The 18,969-nt window shown below is 39.1% G+C and overlaps 1 protein-coding gene across 3 annotated transcripts in view; it reads right to left on the reverse strand.

Moving 5' to 3' along the window:
• map3k20a (mitogen-activated protein kinase kinase kinase 20a) overlaps window positions 1-18,969 on the reverse strand; it is a 221,435-nt gene that overhangs the window by 182,876 nt on the left and 19,590 nt on the right. The window contains exons 1-3 of one of the 3 annotated variants that reach the window (XM_028806282.2): window positions 13,079-13,281; window positions 12,746-12,934; window positions 9,211-9,298 (exon numbers count right to left, since the gene is read on the reverse strand). In XM_028806282.2, coding sequence (XP_028662115.1) covers window positions 9,211-9,298; window positions 12,746-12,904 — 247 coding nt within the window. In that variant the 5' untranslated portion in view covers window positions 12,905-12,934; window positions 13,079-13,281. Of the gene's footprint in view, window positions 1-9,210; window positions 9,299-12,745; window positions 12,935-13,078; window positions 13,282-18,969 lie in introns of those variants that run through there. The other 2 variants (XM_028806284.2, XM_051930670.1) reach the window with 2 other exon arrangements.

Genomic DNA, 18,969 nt, shown 5'->3' on the forward strand with positions numbered 1-18,969 from the left:
AATGTATTAAGGGATGTGTCTTATAATACATATTATCACAATGGGGTTTAAACCAAACAATAAACTTAGAGGTGGATGGCTGCAAAATGAACACTGAAATCACACTAAGGACCAGACTCAAAACCCCTTTAGTAATTGCACATAAATTCACTGGAGTACGGTTCTTCTTTTCCCAACTACTAAAGAGGACTAAGAGGGAGTTAAAAAATTCCTCTTAGCAAACAAGCATGCTACTGAATAGCAAGCACCTGACTGGCGTGCTGCCCACTCAACAATGAATATCTGCCTTGGAGCATAAAATTTCCTATTATAGCAAGCTGGGCATAGTAGTTTAGACTTTCAGTTCCAGTATAAATATTCAACACTATCCATATTCCAGATTAAGAATGTCCAGTCCTCATAAGTTTACTGGAATACGTGAAATAGAGGTTTTTCTAATTTTAATAAAAAGAGGAAAGAGAAAAGTTGCAAAGAACAAAAACAGTTTTAGCATATTATAATAAGGTAAAGAAACTTGATATACTTGAAATGCAACAGTAAGACCCACATACTGCACACAAATGGCATATAAAATGTTCCCAAATTTGATACTGTGCCATATATTTTAAATTGTATTTATTACAGAAATTCAGTTGTGATTTTTCTTCTGTTTCCTTTTTTATTAAAGAAACATGGAAACATTATACTACTGTGCTGTGTGCTTATGAATGATTTCTGTGAGTGACTTTAGTATATTATACTCCAACAGTGCTAAAACATTACTATTTTGTACACAGCAGATGAACCATCATTTCTACTCAGGCTGATGTTAGTACATGGTTTACATTACCACACAATTGTGGACTTAATTTAAAAGTAGGACTGAGAAAAATGAAGTACAGAAGGTAGAAATGAATTTCTGAATATTGTGGTTTCTGAAACATTTTGAAATACAGTAATCCCTCCTCCATCGCGGGGGTTGCGTTCCAGAGCCACCCGCGAAATAAGAAAATCCGCGAAGTAGAAACCATATGTTTATATGGTTATTTTTATATTGTCATGCTTGGGTCACAGATTTGCGCAGAAACACAGGAGGTTGTAGAGAGACATGAACTTTATTCAAACACTGCAAACAAACATTTGTCTCTTTTTCAAATGTTTAAACTGTGCTATATGACAAGACAAATATGACAGTTCCATCTCACAATTAAAAGAATGCAAACATATCTTCCTCTTCAAAGGAGTGCTTGTCAGGAGCAGTGACTGTCACAGAGATAGAGAGAAAAGCAAACAGATCAATAGGGCTATTTGGCTTTTAAGTATGCGAAGCACCGCGGCACAAAGCTGTTGAAGGCGGCAGCTCACACCCCCTCCGTCAGGAGCAGACAAAGTGAGACAGAGTTTGTTTTTCAATCAAAAATCAATACGTGCCCTTCGAGCTTTTAAGTATGCGAAGCTCCGTGCAGCATGTCGTTTCAGGAAGCAGCTGCACAAAAGATCACAACGTGAAGATAATCTTTCAGCATTTTTAGACGAGCGTCCGTATCGTCTAGGTGTGCGAACAGCCCCCCTGCTCAATCCCCCTACGTCAGGATCAGAGAAAGTCAGCGCAAAAGAAAGAGAAAAGTAAGCTGGGTAGCTTCTCAGCCATCTGCCAATAGCGTCCCTTGTATGAAATCAACTGGGCAAACCAACTGAGGAAGCATGTACCAGAAATTAAAAGACCCATTGTCCGCAGAAACCCGCGAAGCAGCGAAAAATCCGCGATATATATTTAAATATGCTTACATATAAAATCCGTGATGGAGTGAAGCCGCGAAAGGCGAAGCGCGATATAGCGAGGGATTACTGTAATCATGTTTTGCTCCCCTCTCATTCAAAATGAAAAAGTAGTACCATCAATATTTTGCAAAAGCACTCTCGGAAATGTTCACGCATATTTGTATCCCTCACGAGATTTTGAATGATCAGGGCATGCCCTTTATGTCTCGCATCATGAAGCAGCTATGAGGAAGCTTTGCAATTAAGCAGTTACACTCCACGGTTTATCATCCGCAGATGAATGGCCTGACTGAACGATTTAATAAAACCCTAAAACAGATTATTCGACGAGTCGCCCATTACGACCCGACCTCGTGGGATAGAGTAGTGCCCTTCCTCTTGTTTGATGTTAGGGAATCTCCACAGGCATTAACGGGGCTGAGTCCTTTCAAGCTACTCTTGGGCTGCCAACCCTGTGGTGTTTTAGACGTTTTTCAAGAAGAGTGTACAGAGACTCATCAGACACCTCAAGGGGGCAGATTTGTCGACCGAGTTGTGTCACTGCAGATTTCCAGACTGTCCGCTATTGCAGTGTAACATCTTCAGCATGAGCAGGAGGCACAGAAACGTGATTATGATAAACTTTGCGAATTTATGAAAGGGGACTATTTATGCTGGTTTTGATTGCATTGGATCTGCATAAATTCTGGGCTGAGTGGTTGGTTCCGGCAGTCAGCGAATATCCCCTGTGAATTCTAAAGTTACGATTCCAGGACAGCGGAAGCCCGTACAGGTTTTGCATATTAATCTGCTGAAGGAGTGGCATGAACTTTGCAAGGTCATGGTCACATCCGCAGTGGTCCCTCAAACAGAAGTTGCTATAGGCGGGGATTTAACTGATACTCAGAAAGCGGAACTGCTAACGATGATCGAGAGGAACTCTGATGTTTTTTTGGCCGTGACTGGCCGGACAACAATTGCAAAACACAAGATCGTAACACCGCCCGGTGTTACCACACAGGTGCCCCAGTATCGCCTGCTAGAGGCGACAAGGAAGGTGATACACAAATAAGTTCAGCAGATGCTTCAATTAGGCGTTATTCGTCCGAATAAAAGTGATTAGTGGAGTCCAATCGCTCTTGTCTCAAAGTGGTTTAGTTCAGTTCTGTATTGATTTGGTTTGAATAAGATTTCCAAGTTTGATGCATACCTGATGCCGCGTGTGGATGAGCTGTTGGAGAAGCTTGGGCAGGTCTCGTATATTTCTATCCTAGACCTCATGAAGGGTTACTGGCAGGTGACCCTGGAGGAGTCCAGTTGCGAGAAGACACTTCAGATGGGCCGTTTGAATTTACGGCACTCCTTTTTGGTCTCCATGTCACACCGTTGACCTTTCAGTGGATAACGGACCAGATCCTCTGTCCCCATTTTGCGTACGCGGGTGACTATCTTGACGATGTTGTCATTTTCAGTAATGACTGGGTATCTCATCTCGTCTGTCTTTGGGTGATGCTCGACAGCTTACGGCTGGCGGGGGTTGATGGCTAACCCTAAGAAGTGCAAGCTGGGTATGTCGGAAACCCATTATGTGGGATATTCCATGAGGAAGGGTTTGCTCAAGCCTCAAATGGATAAGGTGGAGGAGGTGCTTGCATATCCACGTCATGAAAAACAGAGGCAGGTTTGTGACTTCCTTGGGCTTGTGGGGTACTGCAGACGGTTCATTCCCAACTTTGAGCATCGGGCCACCCCTCTCACTGACTTGACAAAGGGCAGAACGAATCATAGTGTTGTCTGGACTGGTGCCTGTGAAAGAGCAGTGCTCCAGCAGTGTTTTGAGGGGGAAGGAACACCCCATCACATTTCTCAGCAGAAAGCTGCTACCGAGGGAGCGTAATTATTTCACTATTGAAAAGGAGTGCTTGGCAATTAAGTGGGTGGAGAAGGCCCTTCATTTCTACCTCTGGGGACGAAGTTTTACCCTGGTGACTGACCATGCCCCACTTCAGTGGCTGTACAAACAGAAGGATAGAAAATGCTCAGCTCACTCTGCGGTCTATTAGTTTGCAGGCTTTCACTTTTGATGTTTGCCACCGTCCAGGGGCAGCACAAACCTATGCTGATGTTCTCTCCCACCTGGCCAAGCCCGGCTTAGATGGCCGCTTTGCCCACACCAGCAGAAGAGCGCTGCAGAAACAACTATGAGCCGAGATCTCACTATATGCGCCTGCTTATCTAATACAGAATTATAGGATGACAATGTCAACATCAGCATTAGGTGAAAGACAAGAGCCATTTCCAGATATAGTGCCAGTCCAATAAAGGGCACACTTTCACTTGCATATACTTCAAGAATACTACTTCAAAATGATTGGTTAATCTGATGATATCTGTTAAATTTGTGAGGAAACTAATAAGAGCAACAGATTTGAACTGGAAACTGAACAAGTAGTAAGGGTTTTGTTTTGAACCTTTTGACAAATCATAGTACTAGAATCAATTACTGGACACACTGCCCACTTTGGTATTATTCCAGAGAGAGTTATGAGTAATGTGAATTTCCCCTTTGGATTAATAAAGTATCTATCTATCTTATGTTTTCATTATTATTGAGCTTTCTTTCCTGTTTCTGCAATCCAGAAGAAGAGATCTTTTATTATTAGAGGCAGTGGAAGTGATGAATTTTTGAATAGTTTTATATTGTATTTATGATTTGTATAAATTTAAATCCATTTGAGGGAAGAAAAACACAATATTTTAAAAAGAACTCAAACATTTGAAAAACAAAAGCTTATATTCTGTAGCCTGTTGGATATTCCCACAGCCTTTTGTACTTCCTGGATTCTGTCCTGAATGAACTTCTTTTTATTCACAACCATTGTCCCCAAGTATATGATTCACTGTTTAACTTAAAGACATTTGCTGGATCAGCTTAGTCAGTGTCTTTGACAATTGGAAGACCTGGATTAGGTACAGGTGTAGTCATCTATTTTGAGACTAAAGGGAGATAATTTCCTTAGTTCAGGGATGCATTTATAGGTTCCCCTTGTGAAAGACCAGTATTGTTGGTTATCATATTTACTGTTATTTTTATCTTCTTTTGGATGTCTGTGCAGAGTAAAAGATTAATACAGATTTACTATTAGCATTACGAAAAGATATATTTGAACTTTCTAGTAGTTAAATCTGCAAAGGACAAAATGGACAACCCATGTAACAAATAAAAAACATGAGGTCTACCTTAATTACTGAGATTTCAACCCGCTTTAGACAGGTAGCACAGCTAGTCCAAAAATAAATAAATCAGACACACAAAACATCATGAATGTTGCTATATCAGATCTTAAAAACCTATACTGCAATCATCAATCTGCGTTTGACAGATGTTAGCATAAATATATTTAAAATAAACAGAAACAAGTTCATACACGATAAAACTGTTTTTCAGTCATTTTCTAATAATCTGAAGTTTTGCCTAGTTATTTTGGATTGCACTACACAGAAAAAATATGTCTGTGGACATTTATTTTAGCATTTTGCATATTACACCAGCATGCCATCATGAAACAACATGGATGGTCCATGTGAGAGGAGACACCAATTTAGGGGTCATCTGCCATTTTTTGTTTATAAATATACATAGCTGATGTTTTCAAAAAGAATGACTTTTGCACTATGCAAAAATTCTTATAAAAACTCCATGCAATGGAATTGTAAAATCTTTACAAATTTGTTTGCATATGACTTTCGCTTGCACTGTTTGTAGGTTTGAGTTTTCTTTTCTTGTTCTAACAACTAACAATTTTCAACTAAGAATTTTCAGGACAGCCACTGCTCCCTAAAATATCAATTAAAACAGCAGCTGGTATACAAGGTCTGATATAGATTCATATGTGTATATCGTAGATCCCTAACTGTATCTATTAGGACTGTTAGATCGGTCATCTTTATTCGAATATAACTCGAATTTATTTCATAAAGGTCTTATTCAAAGGCAAAAGGTAACATTCAACTGTAAAAGAACTGATGTTTGTTTTACCCGCACTAATTTTGGCACTAATTTTCACAATTTTGAATGGTTAGCTATGTCTTAATCATTAAAACTTACAGCTAGACCCCTTCACAACACAGAAAAAAAATCCACTTCTCTACACTTTATTCTGTAAGTGTACTCCGTACGTTTTCTAAACACTTCTCCGGTGGACTGAAAATATTGTTTTTGTATCTGATTCTGTCCCATTTTTTCTTAAACCTGAAATCCATAAAAAAAAAAGTCTCGTTAGTGTCAGCAAAAAGTTGTGTCTTGTGTCTTACATGGTTGCTTAAAAATTGAGAAGCAACTAAAACATTTATGCCGCCTTTATTCACTTTTTGAATATTAAAATACAGTACAATTGATATACCCTTCCGCGAACCATTTGACACCTCCAAATAATAAAACAAATCTGTCTTCGGCCTGCCTGCCTCTTGCCTGATCTTTCATTTTGCTGACTATTCTCACCCTTTTGCATTAATAACTAATCCCATAGTCTCCCCGATCTAAATGCGTTTTCACGTCCAGTTCGTTTGGTGTGTTTTTTTTCAACCTCTGGTGCGCGTCCCCCCAAAGTGTGTTTTGTTTAGAAGGATGTGAAATGCACCATGATTCAGACCAAAACAAATGTACAGTGCAGCACAAACCGAACCCTGGAGTGGTTTGCATGGGGTATGAATGTAATCCGACATGGGGCAGACAACATAAAACACTCCGCATTATGAGTGAAATTGTGCATGCTATGGTACTTATGCTCTCTGCTCTCGGTAATTATAATGAATAAAGGGTTACAGTGGAGCATTAAAAAACAATATAAAAACATGCACACGGGTACACATATAATACAATTCGCATAAAAAAAATCTCACAATTACTGGCAGTCAGAAAAAGCCTAGCACGTGATTCAGCTTCGCACATGGTTTCTATCAGATGTGGCAAGAAACGAACAGCAATGTCTTATGAGACAGAAGATCAAACCCTAATTTTATACTATGAAAGCAGATGGGATTGCTTTTTAAGCACGATGCACACTAACTTTGGCATGTGAAGTAAGTGTTGAGCAAACACTCTAACATTAACAAATATTTATAAGCGTCAAGATAATAGTATGTGACTTGGGATAAACTAAATTGAGGGTAAGTTCATATGGCGGCTGCTGGAGGGTAAATATGCAACATCATACAGTTTAATGGAACTCATTTTAGTCTCTACTATCATAAAACCAAAGAACGTCTGTGTATGCCCTCAGTAGGGCATTACTTTGTACACTCGCCTATCTGAAACAGGTCCTTTTCGTACCATGCAAAATAGTATAATTATAAAATAGTCTTCTAGTTGTTCCATAAATAGGTTTTTTGTTCATACAGCGGTATTTGGTACATAAACCAAATTATTTATGTAAAATGTGGAAGTGTGTAAACACAACTGCTGTCGACTCTCCATGATATTTTTCCTATGATAAAAAATGTTTCTGCCCAATGAAAGAAGTCTACGACACCTACATCATGCTTACTGATATGCTTACTTCTCTTGAAAGTTTGTAGTTTGAAACGCAACCAAACTAACTAACAGAATAACGAATCATTCCCTGATTCGGAACAAAGCAAATGGACTATGACTCATAAGTTTGGAACCGCTCAGTCTGTTTGGTTGAAAGCACAATGCCACAACCCTGTTGCTCAACTCTTCCTAAGGAGATGCCCACTGTGGCCATTACCACAATCCTCTTTAATAAAATCCCTGTGTGCGTCCAGGTGTCCGTGTGTCTGTGTCTTCTGGTGAAGTGCGCATGCGTGGGGCATGGTGCGATGCACGATATTACGGTCAGAGAAAGTTAGAGGCGTTTTACGGGAATATAAACCAGTATTACTGCGAGAGGAAATTAAAGGTACACAATACAGTGACGCATATTAGAGCCACATACAAGCCAGTATTACTGTCAGAGGAGATTAAAGGCATATTACCAACGCGCACGCTGTATTACCGCCAGAGAAAAGTAAAGGTATATTACGGACGTACAAGCCAGCGGACGTACAAGACAGTATTACTGTCACAGAAAATTAAAGACACACAATACACGGCGGCAGCCCACGAAGAACGGTCAGCTCAGCAAGTAAACATCAACAAAAGAGGCTGATAGAAAGAAAAATACGACCAACAAAAAGAATGAGGTCAAGGTCCCGTGCCATTTAATATAGACTGTTCCTACTAATGTTTATGCACTACTGTTCTAGCGCCCGTTATTGTAACGGGCTTAATGACTAGTAGTAAAGTATAAAAAGGCACGTATAATCATGCAAGCAACTCCCAGAATCGTTACCTTGAATTTGAATGTATTCAAACATTTAGTTACTTTTAATTTGTAACTGAATCCTATTTTTTGACTAATTTAATGAGTATGTGTGTGATACACACATACGCTTTTAACATATATATGTAACATACCCTTTTTATTTCTGGATTAACAGTTCGTGCATTTTGCCACAAAAATAATAACACAGTCCACATAGAAATGATTAAAGACTCCATTATAAGAAAATGAAAGTATGTGTTTTTAAAACCTGTCTTCCCATTTAGCAACAATGAAAACCCAAATGACCTTTCATTTTTAATCTAATTCAGACTTCTGAGAGATTTCCTTGCACTTGCATCTTTAACATTTAAGATTACGACATTTACCTATATCTCCCAATCTTAAACCCCCTATAAACAGCTCTCATTTGTGCTCTATCTTAAAAGTCCTATGCTGCCTCTTTATCAATTGCAATAAAGATCTTATTACATACAGAAACTTATTCATCGAACCCTAAGGAGATCATAAATCTAGATATGTCATTAACCAAAATTTCATCTAAGATTTCATAACCATCTGTCTTTTTTTCATGACAGAGCACGGACCAGTATTTCTTCAGTCTTCTTTCAACAAGATTTTGCCAGGCCTATAACTGCATGTAATATTACTCATTTTCTAAAAAACAATGTTTCTATAATAGTGCTTCCACAATAAAACATGACATGAAGGTCCTGAAGAAGAGCTCTGTGTTTGCTAAATTTCATTGTAACCATTTTTCTTATTTGCAGTTTTTATAATTGACTGGACTTCAGGATTAATTAGACAACTTTTCATTGAGTATATACCCTGAATAGTACACTGCAAACAGAAATTATTATTTTGAGATAAAGAATTATTCCAAAAGGGTGAAAGCATTCTCATTATTTCATCTCAACTATTTAATCATGAAAACCATTATGTTTTGCATTTTCTGATTTCAGCCTTCAGAGCTGGAATTGGCCGCATGATTATCATGAGCACACACGGAGGACTGACTTATGCCAGGCTATATTCTGTAAGTGTCTTGAGCATGGGAAAGGCGCTATATAAATAAAATGTATTATTATTATTATTATTATTATATTCTCTGACAATGCACACTTACCTGTTACAATACCATAGTTAGGTGCTTCAAGTATAGCTCCATAAAACTGGATAACATTCCTGTGACTAAGGACACTCAGTATTTCTGCCTAAGAATAAGAATAAAAAGAAAGAGCTAGGATTAACAACTACTTACTAAAATACTAACATTTATTAACAAATAAACTACTGTGTGAATATCAAAGTGTAAGTTAATGCATTGATTAATATAACATTCTCAAACCTTAACTTAATCTATTTCAGCATTGTGAGAGACCAGAGCCAATCCTGGCAGCATTGAGCTGAAGGTAAAAACTAACCTTAGATGGGGCACCATTTAATTACACACACAAACCCATATGAAGCCAATTTGCAATACACAATTAACCAATCCAATCATATTTTTGGGATGTGGAAATAATACGGAAGTATCATTAAAAAGGCCCACACAGACGCAGGGATCATAACACCTTGCAACAAAATGACCAAATGCGAGATTGAACCCAGGACAATTGGACCTATAAGGCAGCAATGATAAACACTGCATCTATACTGCCCCATAAATGAACAATATACTAATTAATTAAAAATGTAATAAAAGTGAAGGAACATTATAACAGATAATGTTCTGTTATTGGCACATACCATCCCCCACTGTAATTTTATAATAACTGGATCAAGGGCAGGGTAAATAAATTGCTCAGTTTTGGATTTGGCTTTTTCTTCTCCTGTTCCCCAGCAACAAGGCCATAGGGCCTACAGATATGCTTGTCCTACACTGCTTTGCAATGTGACATGCAGACAAGTCACACATTTAGAGGCGGATGAGTAATAGGGATATTTTAATTTTAATGAAGGCACAGTACATGTTTGTGTGTGCATGAATGTGCCCTGTAATGAACTTGTGCCCCTAAAGGTTGGCTCCTGCTTTGCTTCTAATGCTCTGGCTTACCCACAAACCAGAACTGGATTAAGTGAGCTGAAAAATGAATGGGTGGATGGATGGATGCACACAGAGCACTATCAGGCTGCGGTTAATTGTGCATTACCAAAGAAAGGTCTGATGATCAATTAAACTCCTAAAATAGAGGAAAAATATAATGGGCAGAATGAAGAGGAAATCAACTTTTTATTATGGAGCAGTATCTCCCTCATGATGGCACTAACATGGAAACAACTTTTAACATCTTACCTCTGTGAAATACTTTGAGATAAGTCTTTTTATATACAATTGTAGGAAAAAATATACTATACTGTACCTGTAGAGCACCCTGAAATGATTTTCATAATCATAGATACTATACATAATACAGTACCTACATTGAAGACTACTCATTCATTATGTGATTTTGAGTGAATCACGTTACTTGCTAGTGTTGTAGTTATACAAATATGGAAATAACTGTATTACAAACCTTTTATTTGTAAGTTACTTAATATAAAATACTAACCAAACAAAGATGTGTAAATACAAATCACAGGGGAGTGCATAATATCCATCCATCCATCCATTTTCCAACCCGCTGAATCCGAACACAGGGTCACGCTGGAGCCAATCCCAGCCAACACAGGGCACAAGGCAGGAACCAATCCCGGGCAGGGTGCCAACCCACCGCAGGACACACACAAACACACCAAGCACACACTTGGGTCAATTTACAATCGCCAATCCACCTAACCTGCATGTCTTTGGACTGTGGGAGGAAACCCACGCAGACACCATGCAAACTCCACGCAGGGAGGACCCGGGAAGCGAACCCAGGTCCCCAGATCTCCCAACTGCGAGGCAGCAGCGCTACCCACTGCGCCACCGTGCCGCCAGTGCATAATATATTTTATAATAAACTATTAATTCTACGGTGGGCTGGCACCCTGCCTGGGATTCGTTCCTGCCTTGCGCCCTGTGTTGGCTTGGATTGGCTCCAGCAGACCCCCGTGACCCTGTGTTAGGATATAGCGGGTTGGATAATGACTGACTGACTATTAATTCTTCTAATCCACTTATCAAGTTCAGGGTTTTGAGAAAGGTTAAACTAAAAACCTTCATTTTATCTAGCTCCACTGTAAAGTTAAAAACATCCCAAGGTGTTTTTAAGTACTGAGGTACATTGTTTGCAAATTCAGTGGTATGTTTGGAACATAGCATAGGCAGCTTAAGCATATGCTCAGAAACTCATGGTTAGTCTGAGGCTGACTGATCTTGTAGCTTTTTGGTTTTAGGTCCAGTATGTCAGCCACCTGGTCACATTGCCTGTCTACGTGAACAATATTCTTCTAAAATTGAATTCTAGGGTATACTGTATATGTTACCTTCCATTCTGGCCTGGTGTGAGTTACTGTGGATGTGTATGTGAGTTGCTGCCTGTCTTACACCCAGAAGCAGGTATGTCTCCCTGCATGAATCCCTAAACTAGGCAAAATGAATCTGAAAACAGATAAAAGGATATGTCTCCTTGGAAAATATGTTTTGCTCTGGTCTCATCACCATGTCCATTTTCAGATTTGTTTTGTTCTATGTCAGGTTATGAAATGTCTGTGATGTAAAAACAGGCCTTTCCCAGGTTAAAATGAAAATCATATCTGCCTACTAACTGGCTTTAGACAAGGCTTCCATTACTGTTTTTGTGCTGTTCTTAAAAGTGAATGATCTTTTGGGTCTTTAATCTCAGCTATTTATTTATTCATTTGTATTCATTTATTCATTGGGGGCCTCAACTTTGCAACTTGTTAATTGAATAGTTACTTATACATAGACATATGTGTAAGCTTGGACATGTAATTTAACACAAGGTGGTTCTATCAATAGCAATTATTATGCACATCGGAGACACAGGCAGATATTTTTATATGTGGGCTTTCAGCTCTTCATTCATTAATTTCTTTAACGTATTAAGTGTTAATATTTTATAAGATCACTAGCCGTAAACTATAGGTCATAGCCAAAATCCATCCATCCATCCATTTTCCAACCCGCTGAATCCGAACACAGGGCCATGGGGATAGCCAAAATTCACTGATGAATTTGTCAGAGTACAACTTTCCCTAAAGCTCATAGAATATACTGGATCAAAACAACAAAAGGAGCCCACAGAGACTTCAAATTTAGACCCATGCTGGATGAACTATCAATAGAAGGTTTCTTGGGTATATGGCTATTTAGGTTACTCGACTATATCTCTGCGTGGGCTGAAGGTATTCAAGAAACAGTATTTTTGGGATCAATGCAAGGAGTCTGTAGACAAAAAAAGTAATCACACGAGAGTCGCTCTTCCAACTCCGCAGAGCTCCTATTCCAACCAGCTTTTAATTATGTGGTAAATCCCCTCTTTCAGTACTTATAAAAGAAGAAACAAGTCATTTTAAGGAACAGCAATATTCATCACGCGAATTATTATTATTCATAAGGCTCCTGTCAAAAAAGGGGGAAGTCTAATGATTGCAAAAGCAGAGGGTATGAAAGTTAATATCACCAGTTTAAAAAGGGAGTAATTAACACGGTTATTATACGTACAATTATAAATTGCAGGTAGAAATGCACAGGCAATTATAACTCCTACCTCATTTTCAATTTTAAGAAGCTTTTTTACTGCCACCTCTTTGTCCTGCGATATCCATTTTGCTCGATAAACACTTCCAAAGCTTCCACCGCCACAGTTCTCATAGAAGAGGATGTCATCTAACTTGATCTGAACAAAGGAGGCTCCAAGGGACGACATTTCATAATGACAAGTGATACTGTCCGAAATCTAGAAAGGCAGGAGTAAACAGTGTGAAGAAGGAAAACAAGGATATGCATAAATATGTTTTTAAGAAGACTCAATTGCACATGGAAAAACATTGAAAACACTAGGAAAAACAAGCATAAAATTAGGTAGAATAATATAACTTACAGGCTTTTCAAAGACTTAGTGAGTGATTAGAAAACGTCAAGCTGGGCGGCTGACTTTAATAGATTCTCCGAGTTGATTTACCATCAACTGCAGGGCATAGCGCAATCCATGAAACAGCTACTATGTCACTAAGACCTGATCTCACAGGCTTTGACAAATGGAAAGCTGAGACTCAACTGTGAGGTTGTATAAGGAGTCTGGAATCTGAGGCATGCATTCTCTCTGCACTGTGATCACTTTGCATAAAATATCCACAGCTGAACTATCCAAATGTTCAGGCACTACTTCATTTACTCCAATGGCCCTGAGCTTAAAATCAGCTGAGAATAATATAAAGCATGCAGTTCAAGTGAAAACTTTGTGCAATATGTTATTGTATTAAGAGAGAGACTAGGAGAGCTAGAGAGAAGACAGAAGTCAACACAATATGAACCTGAAAATAACCAGAACATTGGATATCTGTAAAGATTTGAAAAGAACAAAGATAATAAATATAATATTGAAAAAAACTTTGTGTATTTCAATCTCACAGAATATCCTTGTAAGGCCCTTTAAAATAGATTACGTATATATTATATAGTTGAACCTCATTAGTAGTACTTTTTCACCACAATTGTATTCCTGTTTAATTTCCAGCTCAGTTTTATTACTAAAAGTAATCTACATGTCCTTTATGTGATTCAAGCTGATTATCACCTATTAATTTGTGAAAGGTTATAATGCTTGGTGATAGAGTGACATTTCATTCAGGGCTGCTTCTTCTCTGAGAATAACCAATTAAAAAAAAGAGCAATCAATCAAAATTGAATTCACCTGTTAATATTCACAATCTGTGGCATTATGAGTTCAGAGGCTTAGACTTCTAAGGCCTTATTTTAATATAATGCACTTGCAACTGGTAAATGTAATAGACCGTACTCAATTAGAAACACAACATACATATAATCAAAGATAAAATAGTATTCAATAAAATGGCAAAAATATGCAATAAACTACAAAAAAATACATATATCTAAATTTTCCTTTCATATAAATTTCTAATGGCAGTATACAGTATACGCCCAAAAGTTTGTGGCCATCTGACTATTACACCTATATAAGCTTGTTAGACACCCCATTCCAAAACCATGGGCATTAATATGGAGTTGTCCTTAACCTAACCATGCCATAGCAATAACATCCTCCACTCTTCTGAAAAGGCTTTCCACAAACATTCTGGAGTGTGTCTGTAGGAATTTGTGCCCATTAGCCAAAAAAGCATTTCTGAGGTCAGGTATTGATGTTGAGCAAGAAGACCTGGCTCACCTTCGGTATTCTAATTTAGTCCAAAGAAGTCTGATAGTTTGTCATTTTGGACCTGGCTTTGTGCACAGGGGCACAGGCATTTTGGAACAGAAAAGGGTCTTCCCCAAACCTGTTGCCACAAAGTTAGAAGCACCCTACTGTCTAAAATGTCTTTGTATTCCGTAGCATTAACAGTACCCTTCACTGGAACTAAGGGGGCTACCCCAAACCCTGAAATCAGCCCCAGACTATTATCCCTCCTACACCAACCTGACATCCTCCACACCTAGATTCATTCATCAGACTGTCAGATAGTAAAGCATGATTCATCACCCTTTACAACATGTTTCCACTGCTCTGGAGTCCAATAGCAGTGTGCTTTACACCATTCCAGCCAAAGTTATGTATTACACAGCGTGATCTTAGGCTTTTGTGCAGCTGCTAGGTCATGGAGACCAATTTCAACAAGCTCCCGACGCACAGTTCTTGTGCTGATGTTCCTTCTAGATGCAGTCCTGAACTCTGATATGAGAAGGTAGGCTATTTTTATGTGCTATGCACTTCAGCACTTAGTGCCCCTGCTCTATGAGTTTGCGTGGTCTACCACTTCATGACTGTTGGTGCTCCTCAACATATCTACTTCACAATAATAGCTTTTACAGTTGATCGGGGAAGATTTAGCAGAGCAGAATTTTCACATATTGACTTGTGGCAAAGTTGGCTTCCTATGACAGTGCCACATTTAAAATTACTGAGCTCTTCAGTATGATCTGCCAATGTTTCTCAATAGAGATTGCATGGCTATGTACTTAATTTTATGCAATTGTTAATACAGAAACACCTGGACTCAATAATTTGGAGGAGTATCCACATACTTCTGGCCATACAGTGTAGTTAGGTCAGGTCGGGGAGCATGAACTGGTATAGTGCATTGCCATACCACATAACGAAACAGCTCGGGATCCTGGTTGGCAGACACACAATTCAGACCCCCCTCCACCCAGAAATGACTATCTATGTGTCGCAGCCAGGTGTTACGTGGGCGTCCCCTTGACCTGGTCCAACCGCTCGGGTCCTCAACAATGTGGATCCTGTGAGCCAGATCAACCTCGGGGAATGGCTAGAGTGGCCATAGTGCCGTAACTGACACTCTTTCACAATGCAGGAAATGTGCCTCATTTGGGACTCCATGAGAAACCGCTCATTCAAACACAAAGTCAAACCAACAGTACTCTAGGATTCTCCAAAGAGACACAGTACTAAAGGAGTCCAGTCTTCATCTCAGGTCACTGGATAGCGTGCATGTCTCGCAACCATATAGCAAAACAAGAAGCATCAGGACGCTAAAGATTTGGATCTTTGTCATTTTGAGTGACCTCATGACCTCACATGCTATATGGCAATAAAAACCAAGAAAAGCTTTGATGGGAACAGTACATTCAGCCAGACTTATTATTTCCCTTTTTACCTAATGTTTTAATAACATTATCAAACTGAGACAGAGAAGTTCTTTTGACACTGAGCATTACATTCACCTGTTCATCTTTAACCTCTGCAATACTCAATCTATAATTGTCCCTAGGGATTTTGATGCTTCGACATCTCTATACTAGTAATATTTTTGCATCTTTTGATTTGTTATGCTTGAAAATGTAATCTTCTAGCAACAATGACCTGTCGATTTTGTACAATGAGTTCATGCTTTCTGCTGACTTTCTGCCTCACATACTGCTTTTTAAAGGAACCACACAAACTTGCTAATGTATCTATCACATTTCCTAGCACACTTTTATTACCTATGGGAAATAAATATATTGCACTGTACTAACTTTAAAAGTACTGTAATACATGTGTGATTGAACCATTAGAATCTGGTGATCATAATATTCTGTAATACATTTCATAGTGTTTTGGCAGAGTGCCAATCCAGAAACTAAAACCGCTAAGCTTTGCTTTTAATTGGGCAAAATGTGAATAGATACAACAAAAATTTAAAGAAGTTGAAGTGGGTTAAGATTTTAAGTGTGAGATTAGTATTGTAGTGCTTGACAAAGGTTTGCCAAAGTAATCCCTTACCCATTATATATCAATTATTGGTTATATCAGCTACTGATGAGTGACGGTTCTTGATGCAGTACCTGCCATCTGAGGGATTGGAGATCACAGGGGTTCATCTTTGGCTTGCACCCTTGCCCTTTATGCATTGAAATTCCTCCAGATTCCTTGAATCATTTAATGATATTATGCACTGAAGAGGGAGAAATATGCAAATCCATTCCATTTTTTCTTTGAAGAACATTGTTTTTAAATAATTCAATAATTGTCTCATGCATTTGTTGCCAAACAGGAGATCCTCTGTCCATCTTTCCTCCTCAAAGACTCAGACTTTCGTGGATACTGCGATACAATCACCTGTTGACATCACTTGTTTGAAATCACATCATTAATTATTTTTGCTCATTATTGGCCCAAAACATGCAATGTTTGCTCTGAGGATGTTGATGGAGACGTTTAGAGAAGGCCAGAAAGAGTTGCATTGTGTCTTTGTGGACCTGGAGAAAACATATGACAGGGTGCCTCGAGAGGAGGTGTGGTATTGTATAAGGAAGTTGAGAGTGGCAGAGAAGTACGTAAGAGTTGTACAGGATATTTATGAGGGAATTGTAAGGTCTGGTGAGGTCTGTGGTAGGAGTGACGGATGCATTCAAGTTGGAGGTGGGATTACATCAGAGATCGGCTCTAAGCCCTTTCTTATTTGCAGTGGTGATGGACAGGTTGAGAGACGAGATTAGACAGGAGTCCCCGTGGACTGTGATGTTTGCTGATGACATTGTGATCTGTAGCGAGAGTAGGGAGCAGGTTGAGGAGACCCTGGAGAGGTGGAGATTTGCTCTAGAGAGGATAGGAATGAAGGTCAGTAGGACCACCAAGACAGAATGCATGTGTGTAAATGAGAGGAAGGTCAGTAGAATGGTGAGGATGCAAGGAGTAGAGTTGGCGAAGGTGGATGAGTATAAGTATTTGGGATCAACAGTACAGAGTAATGGGGATTGTGGAAGAGAGGTGAAAAAGAGAGTGCACTTTTAACAAAGCAAAGTTAAGGAATGGTTACTCTAAATATCTTCAGCATGTTACCTTCCTCATGATGGGTGGGGTGGTAATACTCTAGATCAGTGCTATACCTCAATGAAAGATGGGAATCTGCCTCTACATTGAATAGTCCAATCACCTGTCAGTAGTCCTGCTGCCAGTTGTAAAGCACAAAATGAAATGAGAGGAGCTGAAAAAAAAAGTATCTCAATCCTTGAGTAAAGAAACAGCGGATAAACTAAAGGACAGCAATGATTTTGTAAAATGGGACATGATTACTGCATTCTCATGAGATCTGGATGATTATGCAAATGTCATAATGGGATTTGTCAAGAAACTTTCTGGAAGGCTGTGTGTCTATGAAAACCATCTGCAAATTCCCTAATAAAAAACTGGATCACTGGTTACATCACAAATTTCCTGAAGGCATTATAAAACAGTCAGTCAGTCATTTTCCAACACGCTATACCCTAACACAGGGTCACGGGGGTCTGCTGGAGCCAATCCCAGCCAACACAGGGTGCAAGGCAGGAACAAATTCCGGGCAGGGCGCCAGCCCACTGCAGCATTATGAAACAGTGATGTGGAAATATATAAAAAAAGCACATATGAATTAATCTAAGTGGCTAAACATTAGCATGGAAGTAAGCTAGAATCCGAGTATAGCAGCAGTAACAATTATCGTAAGCTAAACAAGGACTAGAGAAGCCTATGAACTACAAAGTAAATTCTAATCCTGTTTATTTTTTCACTATCATATGAACTTAATATCTTGTAATATTTCTATTGTACTATTATATTGTATTGAGGATTACTTGTGTTGTTTTGTGTATTGTATTTATCCCCTTTTTTTTTGACACCCACTACACACCCAACCTACATGGAAAGGGGTCACTCTTTGAACTTCATTTCCCAAGGTTGTTTTGGGAGTTTGGGAGTCAAGGCTGGGGGCTGTCAAAAGGCAGGGCCTGTTAAAGCCCATTGTGGCACTTCTTGTGTGATTTTTGGCTATACAGTAATCCCTCCTCCATCGCGGGGGTTGCGTTCCAGAGCCACCCGCGAAATAAGAAAATCCGCAAAGTAGAAACCATATGTTTATACGGTTATTTTTATATTGTCATGCTTGGGTCACAGATTTGCGCAGAAACACAGGAGGTTGTAGAGAGACAGGAACGTTATTCAAACACTGCAAACAAGCATTTGTCTCTTTTTCAAAACTTTAAACTGTGCTCCATGACAAGACAGAGATGACAGTTCCGTCTCACAATTAAAAGAATGCAAACATATCTTCCTCTTCAAAGGAGTGCATGTCAGGAGCAGTGACTGTCACAGAGATAGAGAGAAAAGCAAACAAATCAATAGGACTGTTTGGCTTTTAAGTATGCGAAGAACTGCGGCACAAAGCTGTTGAAGGCGGCAGCTCACACCCCCTCCGTCAGGAGCAGACAAAGAGAGAGAGACAGAGTTTGTTTTTCAATCAAAAATCAATACGTGCCCTTCGAGCTTTTAAGTATGCG

The sequence above is a fragment of the Erpetoichthys calabaricus genome, chromosome 8 (assembly GCF_900747795.2).
Source record: "Erpetoichthys calabaricus chromosome 8, fErpCal1.3, whole genome shotgun sequence".
In the NCBI taxonomy this organism is placed as follows: domain Eukaryota; kingdom Metazoa; phylum Chordata; class Cladistia; order Polypteriformes; family Polypteridae; genus Erpetoichthys; species Erpetoichthys calabaricus.